Source organism: Portunus trituberculatus, chromosome 42, assembly GCF_017591435.1.
Source record: "Portunus trituberculatus isolate SZX2019 chromosome 42, ASM1759143v1, whole genome shotgun sequence".
Taxonomy (NCBI): domain Eukaryota; kingdom Metazoa; phylum Arthropoda; class Malacostraca; order Decapoda; family Portunidae; genus Portunus; species Portunus trituberculatus.
Window position 1 is genome coordinate 20,002,975 of NC_059296.1, and position 10,000 is coordinate 20,012,974.

At 43.2% G+C, this 10,000-nt stretch overlaps 1 protein-coding gene across 2 annotated transcripts in view; it reads right to left on the reverse strand.

Annotated features, from left to right (window-relative positions):
- LOC123517720 (serine/threonine-protein phosphatase with EF-hands 2-like) overlaps positions 1 to 10,000 on the reverse strand; it is a 235,938-nt gene that overhangs the window by 10,203 nt on the left and 215,735 nt on the right. Inside the window, exons 4-11 of one of the 2 annotated variants that reach the window (XM_045278104.1) lie at positions 9,866 to 9,962; positions 8,138 to 8,292; positions 7,599 to 7,763; positions 6,709 to 6,875; positions 5,092 to 5,128; positions 3,024 to 3,176; positions 2,449 to 2,580; positions 1 to 133 (exon numbers count right to left, since the gene is read on the reverse strand). The exon at positions 1 to 133 is cut by the window's left edge and continues 53 nt beyond it. In XM_045278104.1, coding sequence (XP_045134039.1) covers positions 1 to 133; positions 2,449 to 2,580; positions 3,024 to 3,176; positions 5,092 to 5,128; positions 6,709 to 6,875; positions 7,599 to 7,763; positions 8,138 to 8,292; positions 9,866 to 9,962 — 1,039 coding nt within the window. Of the gene's footprint in view, positions 134 to 2,448; positions 2,581 to 3,023; positions 3,177 to 5,091; positions 5,129 to 6,708; positions 6,876 to 7,598; positions 7,767 to 8,137; positions 8,293 to 9,865; positions 9,963 to 10,000 lie in introns of both variants that reach the window. The other variant, XM_045278103.1, reaches the window with a different exon arrangement.

The following is a 10,000-nucleotide window of genomic DNA, read 5'->3' on the forward strand; positions in this document are numbered from 1 at the left end:
TGAGGAGGACCAAGCCGTGTCTATCCAGGAATTCCTTGGTCACGTCAGGTCCGAAGTAGCTGCCGCCGCCCCTGAAGGAGTTGGGTCTGCAGCCTGGGTGGGTATGCGGGTCACTCCACAGCAAGTCCAGCACCTGAAGGGGGAGAGAACATTTTAGAAGATTTTGAAGAATTAATCAATCGTTTTACTGCAATTGTCGTCTTTTGGTTACATTGGAATTATTATTATTATTATTTTTTATATACCATGTGGGCTTTTCACGGGAATTTATGGGCTAAAGGGGATACTTTGTGGGGTACCTCCTATCTCAAAGCCCACCCGCTAGGAAACCGTTGCCCCGAGTGAGGAAGCCCAACCTACACTCGGACCGTGGACAGGATTCGAACCCGTCCGCTTGGAGACCCCTCGGACCCCAAAGTACGCATGGTTCCACTGTACCCCAGCGGCCCTATTCATTATTGTTCATATGAAGAGATACAGCAAAATGAGGATAAAGGATACATTTTTGCTTTGTTTTGTAAGATATAAGACTTTTATAATATTTAGAGCAATTATCAACCGTTGTATTGTAATTGTTTTTCGATGACAGTCAGAAGAGCATACAGATTTAGTTTGCAAGGAGAGATACAGTAGATTCGAGATAACTTCTTTTTTTTTTTCGACTGAAGTAATATTTAAAGACTTTGTAGTGTAAAGGTAATTGTAAGAGGAAAAGTTGTCAATTCAGAACATTTATTCCACTTCTCGAGGGTGAAAACATACATAGAGTTTGCACAAAGAGATACAGAAAATTGAAGATAAGAGATTAATTTATCTTTTTTGGCTTAAGTATTATTTAAACTTGCTACAGTCTACAGATAAGTATAAAAAAGATATTGAAAAGTATTATAAGTAAAGAAATAAGGATACAACCTACATTACATTGATAGTCATTCAGGCTGTCCTATATTGAACTGAGACTTTTCAGGCAATAGCAAAACAATAAAAAGATACATTCAAGAAAATTATTAAGCTTATCCACACACAATAAAAGTTATCTAGTACCAGAAAATACGTGTGTGTAGTAAAGAGGGAGGAAAAAAAATAATCAGTGCAATCTCTTCAGAAAAATGCATTACCTGCTAGAATAAACTAGAGAGAGAGAGAGAGAGAGAGAGAGAGAGAGAGAGAGAGAGAGAGAGAGAGACGAAGACACTACAAAGGAACATTAAAGAAAGACAAGTATAAGTAAACCATTTGACCCTTTAAAAGTTTAACTGTTTGTAAGAGTATCGATAATTTCAAAGAGGTTTAGATTTGTAAAGGATAAAGAGAGAGAGAGAGAGAGAGAGAGAGAGAGAGAGAGAGAGAGAGAGAGAGAGAGAGAGAGAGAGAGAGAGAGAGAGAGAGAGAGAGAGAGAGAGAGGAGAAAAAGGGTGAAGGAGAAGTCAAAGAGGAAGAGATAAAAAAGAGAGGGTGTATAAGAGGGTGAGGATGGAAGAAATGATGAGAGAGAGGGAGAGAGAGAGAGAGAGAGAGAGAGAGAGAGAGAGAGAGAGAGAGAGGGAGAGGTGATGCAGTGATAAGCTTGAAGATGGTGATTTTGAGTCTTGCTCGTAAATGCTTCAGGGTTGTGTGTGCTCAGATTTTTTTTTCCTATCTTACTCGTGTCTAGTGTGGTCACTGCTTTTGGCTGATACTACGTAGTGTTCTGCTTGGGGGCGTTCTCTCTCTCTCTCTCTCTCTCTCTCTCTCTCTCTCTCTCTCTCTCTCTCTCTCTCTCTCTCTCTCTCTCTCGCTCCTTTCGTCATGTTACTTCTACGCAGCGTATTGTTCCACTCCCTGTCTGATTGGATTTTGTAGAGCTTTAGGTGAAGGCATCAGATGTTTCCATGTTTGTGGCTGCTTGACTGGATGTTGTTGTGGCAAGTGGTAGGTGTTGTGTGACGAGTGTGCTGACTGTAGGCTGACGGGTGATATACGGGGACTGGTGGGTGGGTGAAGTGTTTGAGGTGGATTATAGATGCAGGTTGATGTAAGGTGTGAAATGAGTGCTGTGTGTGCATGGTGGGTGACGGGTGACGGGTGTAAGGTGAGTGGTGGGTGTTGGGTGACGGGTGATGGGTGTGAGGTGAGTGGTGAGTGCTGGGTGATGGTTGACGGGTGTGAGGTGAGTGGTGAGTGCTGGGTGACGGTTGACTGGTGTGAAACTAGGTGCAGGGTGGTGGCGGGTGACGGGTGTGAGGTGAGGGTGGGTGCAGGGTAGTGGCGGGTGACGGGTGTGAGGTGAGGGTGGGTGGAAGGTGGAGGCAAGTGACGGGTGTGAGGTGAGTGATGAGTGGTAGGTGGATGGATGACGGGTGTAAGATGAGGGTGGATGCAAAGTGGTGGCGAGTGACGGGTGTAAGGGTCAGGGTGGGTGCAAGGTGGTGGCGGGTGAGGGAGGGGCGTAAGGTTTGCGGGACTGACCTGTTTCCATTCGTAGGTGGCTGAGAGGAGTCGCACCTCTCTGCAGGCGTCAGACTCTCCCTCCACCTCCTCTTCCAGGGAATACTCGTCCTCGGCCAACCCGCCCGCCGGCGCCCTCAGCACACTGGTGTACTGCCAGTCAGACACAGATTAACACACACACACACACACACACACACACACACACACACACACACACACACACGTGTATGTTCAAGCCTCACGCAATCCCGACATCAAGGCCTGATAGTGCCCAAGGGTGAGCCTTGTACATACATGAATGAGCACTTATTCCTACATTACTCTTCAGTCTAGACCGCTCGGGTTCAGAGACATCCGAGGGAAGCAGTCACTCTGAGCAGGATACGCCGATGGGCCCACTGCTTCACTCACCAGTCTTTTCAAATCTCCAGGAAGGCAAACCAGTTAGTACGGACGTCACTGGCTGTAACTTAGATGTATCTGGTACCTGAGTGCTGGGAATGATACTGCTGAGAGATTCCATACTTGTCCTGCACAGCACTGCCTTCTATTATCTGACGTGTAAATACCATTAACAACGAAGCTTAATTCACCTTGCTCCTGTCTGCCGTGGCGAGTGATCTGAGGTCCGTGTCGAGGGAGATGCCGCCGTGCACTACCATCACCTTGTGGTCGATGACGGTTGCGAGCGGTAGCCAGCGGTACACCTCCTCCAGCAGCCGCAGGATCCGAGGACCGTGCGGGGCCTGGTCAGAGAAAGAGGAAGACAAATTTGTAATGCGAATATGAGTATGCTGGGATGGCGGTGAAGCAGCTTATCTGTGCGTGATGACGAAAGCGTAGCGGAAGGAATGAAGGAAATTCTCGCAAATGGAAGGACTAGGGCGAGACGAGCAAAAAACAATGTTGATATAAAAGTAGTCATAATGATGTGATAAAGTAATGTCAGATTCTAGCGGGAATAATAAGCCACATTATAGGGTACTGTATTTTCTTCACTTTTCTGAATAACTCTTAACTATACATTAGCTCAACCAGTCTGTTTACCTTTACTGCATGCACTACTGCAACAACAGCAGTGATGGTATTATTGTTATTATTATCATTATTATTATTATTATTATTATTATTATTATTATTATCATCATCATCATCATCATCATCATCATCATCATCATCATCATCATCATCATCATCATCATCATCATCATCATCATGTGAAGTAGTAGTGGTAGAAGTAGTAGTTCAAGTAGTAATAGTTGTAGTAGTTTCGATGTTCATGGTAGTGCTGGTGATTGATTATAAAAGATTGTAGACAATGGTTCTATAAAGTTTTAAAAATTGATGTTAAAGATAATCTTCGCGGAAGTACTGTCTGATGGAGAGAGAGCGCCATTCAGCACCGTGCCAGCCTGTCACTCTCTACTGGTGAACCTCACACCTCCCATTCTCCTTTTACTGGTAGTTATTGCTTTTTTTTTATTATTTTCTTGTCATATGTTACGCCGTTTTACAATTAACATGAATGATTTCATATGCATGATCCTCCCAACGTTAGCTGAACAGAGAATATGTCGGAACATTTCTCGTGTTCGCGTTTTCCATCAGGGCAATCAGGTCAGTGTTGATCATGGCGGTGTCCCGCGCGTTGGTGTTTGTGTGTGTTGATATTAATTTGTTTACTAGCGCCGGCTGATAGCTGATGGGTGATGACTTGTTTAATGCCTCAGCTGTCCAAGGAGCAGGTGGATGTTTTATGGATGTCGGCAAGGGCCTGGAGGAGAGACTAAAGGCGAAGAAGTTTGAGTTGTCAATATAGCTAATGCCTGGCAGGACCATCGGGATGACTAGCCATGATGTCAACGCCAACCCTCACATAATTTTGACTTGCCATATTTTGAACTGTACTGTGTCTTTGTCAGTCTACTGATAAAGTTAGAAATATCGATACATTCATGTGCTGCAGTTACATGAATGCATGACGTGAAAGTAACCTACAGGTCATGGAAAATATGTCGCTTTGGAGCAAGAAGACAACAGCCTGAACTACCATGAAGGCAGGAGCAGCATGCACCCTGGGAACATTTTAATGTTCACTGCAGACGTGCTTTGCACTGAATATTACTGTTTACATGTTCAATGAATTGTTAGTTATTTCTTTTAGATTATTAGGTATTTTCAGTTGATTATTAATAGTTCTGTAGAGACTGTAATAGTTTTGTCCATGAAATCACCGTTATTTGTGCAAAAAGTAACAGACTGACAAACATAAGAATAATGTTCTCTGTGATCTACGTAAATGATAATAGTAACGATAATGAATGATAGTAATTCAGGTGGCAATGATTATAACTAACAGTCTTGATAGGAAAGTGATGATGATACTGGTAATTATAAATAGACTCATTGTATGGATCAATGAATGTACATATGTTAGTGACAATGACACCTCAATAATAGTATGTTTATACGAATAATTACTCTCATTGAGATCCTCTGAAAACACACACACACACACACACACACACACACACACACACACACACACACACACACACACACACACACACACACTGTAGAAACCCTGTACCAGAAGGCTTTGATATCTTGTTACATGATAAGAAACCTGCTGATAACACCAAGTCTTACACGCATGCTCACCTTGTACTTCTTGCTGACCTCCTTGCAGAAGCCGTACCTGAGGGAAGAAGATGCTGATGAAGGAGCGTCTAGACTTGGAGAAGAGTGGGAACATTGAGAGGCGTGGAATCATGAGTGTCATGAGGCTTACTGCACCTGTCAAGTATGTGAGTACATTTATTTATTGTTTCATAGAAAGAAATCTTCACCTTGACTTTAATACGCTTATTATTTTAGATATATAGAACAGCACGGTGCGTGACGAGGCATATATTCTTGTTCACTGGTTATTTTTGTCAGTCCTGCCTGACCTTGCTCTCAATCGGTGGACTGTGAGCAGCTGGACAGCATGACTGGCTACTTCTCTTCCACGTTACTGTTGAGTTATACACATGCAATATATCTTACTAAATATGATCTGTTGCTTACACTTGTCACATATTCCAACATCATTATGATATTGGTGGCAGCGGTGAGATGCAAGCTAATATGAAGAGACGGATGAGGTAAAAAAAAAAAAAAGGATGCCATGCTTATCGTACACACTTACTTGAGTCACCAACCTTAGGCCCGTTGTTTCCAAGCTTTGCCATACTTTATGGTGTTCTACACTCTGCACTCATGAGTACACACAGGATCACCGATGTTTTATATGTAATTTCTCCACTGATCACACACTCTTAGTCACTGAGACTTTGTTGCCGCATCTCCACCACCTGAACTGCACGAGTGGTCTTCAAAACTTGTTATTCACCTTCATTGTGCTCTTCTCTGTCGCCTCTATTAATAGTATACTCTCTCTCTCTCTCTCTCTCTCTCTCTCTCTCTCTCTCTCTCTCTCTCTCTCTCATTATCTATAAGGCTGATGATATTATTCTCCTCTACGTTTTAAATTTAATTCCTGTTTCTCGATCTCACGTTTCCCTCCCCTCCCTCACACTGCACGCCTTTCACCTTCCACTCTCCGCCAGTTTTCCAGCGTCGCCTCGGGCGCTTCATCTTGCCTCCCCTCACCCTCACATTCTTGTCTTGCCTCGCCGTCCATTTTCATTAGGTAATTCTCTTAACATCCTCGTTCCTCTCATCCCATAATTCCTCATTTACATTCTTGCTGCTTCATCTCCCCTACTGTCTCCTACTCTCTCTCTCTCTCTCTCTCTCTCTCTCTCTCTCTCTCTCTCTCTCTCTCTCTCTCTCTCTCTCCCTGGGACTGTAACGCATTTTTTACTGTACTATATCATTTGGACCTTTGTTTTTCATTCACTCACCTACCCAGTAACCATCTAACCTAACGTAACGTAACCTAATGTAACGTAATCTAACGTAACGTAACCTAACCTAATCTAAACCTACCCTAACCTAACTTAACCTAATAAAACTAAACCTCATAATTCCTTGCTGTTTTCTCTCCACTACTCTCATATACTCTCTATTTTCTTTCCTATTCGCTTGCTCATCCTTTTTTTTATTGTATATGTCATTCATACCTTCGTTTTTCACCTATTCACTATCTAACCTAACCTAACCTGCATTTTTCTCCTCACTACTCCCTTATCTACCCTTTATCTTTCTCTGATATTCGCTAAAGCACCTTCTTATGTCACTTTATCACTCATGCTTTCGTTTTCTTTCACTCACCTGGCGTTCATTACCATATCCTCGTGGTTGCCTCGGTTCAGATAAACTTCGGCGGGAAAAACGATGACGAGTGCGAGGAGGAGGAGCAAGACTTCTATTGATTTGCGTCCCCGGTCCACGAAGTCACCATTGAAGACGTAAGGGTTGTCCGTGGAGGGGAGGCCGTTCTGAGGAGGTACCAGAGAGAGAGAGAGAGAGAGAGGGCGGGAGAGGAATTAATAGTTAGATAGTATTAGTTAGATGATAATTGTATTTGTATAGTGAAGCTGAAAATCACAATATACAGAGGTTAAATGATTGAATGACTTCATTATCATTTATCTCATTCATTCATTCATTTATTTATTGTTTCATTCGTTCATTCAGTCAGCTATACTTTAATATGCTGCTTTTTTCACCGTTTTACTGACTCACTCTTTCATTCACTCAGTCAGTCACTTTTTATTCACTTATTCACTCAATTTGTCAGTATGTTAATCACTCGCCCCTATCCTTACTTCGCTTTTACACCCAGTAACAACCTAACCACGTAACCACCCAACAACTTAACCACCAACCCAGACGGTCACTCACCCAGCCCACATAACCTAGCCTAACCATCATCCCAGACGCATCCACCACTTGCCTTAACCTAACCCAACCTAACCGTCATCCTGGACAGTCATTCCCCCACCCACCTACCTTAATGACCCAACCCAGCTACCACTCTAGAAAGCCACTCACTCACCCACTGACCTTTAAAGTAACCTAACCACTCATCCAGACCCAACCTAACCCAATCATTAACCTAGACAGTCATTCACCAACCCACTAAACTAACCTAACCTAACCCAACCCTAACCTTAACCTAACCTAACTTAACCTAACTCAGGCAGTTGGGGCACACACACCTTGTACAACAGGGTTAGCAGGTCGTCCAGTTTGCCGTGCAGGTCCCCAATGACGGTGATCTGGCCGGAGATGGCGGTGGAGGCGTGCATGATGGTGGCTCGCTGCCGCAACACACGCACGCCCTCACGCAACAGCAGGTACACGTAGCGAGCGTGGAGAGTCTGCTGCTGGGGCGCCGGGAGAGAAGAAATGTGGGTGTTACTTTGAAGTAGTAGTTTTAGGGCTTTATTCTGAAATGCTTTGCTCTCTCTCTCTCTCTCTCTCTCTCTCTCTCTCTCTCTCTCTCTCTCTCTCTCTCTCTCTCTCACCACGACTCTTTTTGAAGGCCACAAAGATGATTAGCGGGTTTTCAAGCCTGTTTCTCCTATAACAAATAACGAAAGCTTGTTAATCTGTCCTCTAGAACAGTTAAAAAAAAAAATACAACCGAAAACCCACGTAACTTCAATTTGAGAACATGATTGTCTAGTGTGACAGAAAAGCGTATCTCCGTTTTCTGTGGCGGGTAAAAATGTGTCCATCTATTCCTCTTTCTTACCTTCTTCTTCTTGAATGCCTCGATGAGCAGGTGGATGGAGTCTGTGGTGAGGGGTGTAGTGAGGCGCGGGCCCTTGTAGCTCCCCTCCACCGGCACCTCCTCCGTCCACGCCTCCTCCAGTAGTCTCTTGGTAGTAATCTCATCCTCGTCGTCGTCTGGCGGGTAGAGGGATGCGGTGGGTGGTGTTCGTTGTATCAGTGTGGTTAATGGATGTTTGAAAATATTAACAAAGGTTCTTAGAGGTGCAGTGGATAGGCAGCACTAACTAAGGAACTGCAAATGAAGTATCCTAAAGTTTTCAGTGTTTTATGTAGTTATAGTTGACGAGAACCAGGAGATAGTTATATTAGTGTGGTTGCTGAGTGTTTGAGAATAGTAACGAGGGTTCTTAGAGGTGCAATGGATAAGCAGCACGAAGTAACTAAGGAACTGCAGATCAATTATATCAAACTCTTCATTGTATTAGTTGATGAGGTCCAGGAGTTAGTTATATCAGTGTTGTTGTGAGGTGTTTGAGGATATTAACAAAGGTTCTTAGAGGTGCAGTGGAAAGCAACAATAAGTAACTAAGGAAGTGCAGATAAATTATCCTAAACTTTTCAGTGTATTAGTTAGTTGATGAGAACCAGGAGATAGTTAGTTATATCAGTGTGGTTAATGGATGTTTGAGAATAGTAACGAGGGTTCTTACAGATGCAGTGGAAAACAACACGAACTGAGGAACTGCAGATCAATTATCCTAAACTTTTTTTCAGTGTATAAGTTGATGAGGTCCAGTAGTTAGTTATATCAATGTTGTTGTTGAGTGTTGGAGGATATTAACGAAGTAACTAAAGAACTGCAAATGAGTTATGCCAAACTTTTCAGGGTATTAGATAGTTGACGAGGAGAAGGAGATAGTTATATCAGTGGGATCGTTAAGTGTTTGAGAAAATTGATGAGGGTCAATAGAAGTGCAGCGGATAAACAACACGAAGTAACTAAAGAACTGCAGATGAATTATACCAAACTTTTTTTTCAGTGTGTTAGTTGATGAGTTCCAGGATTTAGTATATTATCGGTGTGGTTGTTTGGTGTTTGAGAATATAAACAAGGGTCCTTAGAAGTGCAGTGGATAAGCAACACGAAGTAACTAAGGAACTGCAGGTGAATTATCTTAAACTTTTCAGTGTATTAAGTCGACGAGGAGTGGTTAAGTTATTTGCGTTGTTGTAAGATGTTTGAGAAAATTGACGAGGGTTCCTAGCGGTGCAGTGGATAAGCAACACGAAATAACTAAGGAACTGCAAATGAATTATCTTAAACTTTTCAGTGTATTAGTTAGTTGACGAGCTGCCCCAAAAAAGGACTGGTACAAACGAGACATTTGGGGGACACTGAACTGAATGCCAACATGACTGAAGACGTCTGAATATTTGAACTTTGCTGAACTTGGAAGGGTTAACTTGACTTTCCCTTTCCATCCACATTTTATTCTCCATTTTTCCTTCTCAGATTACCACCATGTTATTTGTTTTTCCACATAGTTTATTCCACCTCCTGTTGTTCTTCATCACGTTCATCTCTCGCCAGTAGTATCTCATCTCCATCTTGATCCATACCACATTCCTCACCAGACTGCCTCCATCATTTCCTTGCTTATTTTTTTCCTTCTTTCCTCAATTTCCCACCCCATTACCTCCCTCTCTCATCTCTTCTTCCCAATCTCTCTCCGCGTCCATTACACACCTGTGGTCGGCGAGGCGCGGGGCGAGAGGGCCTCCATTACCTCCGTCATCTTGCCGTTGGCCATGTGTGTCAGCAGCGCGTTGAAGAAGTTGTACAGCTGTGGAACGAGGAAAGAATGACAGGGAGGCTTGTCTC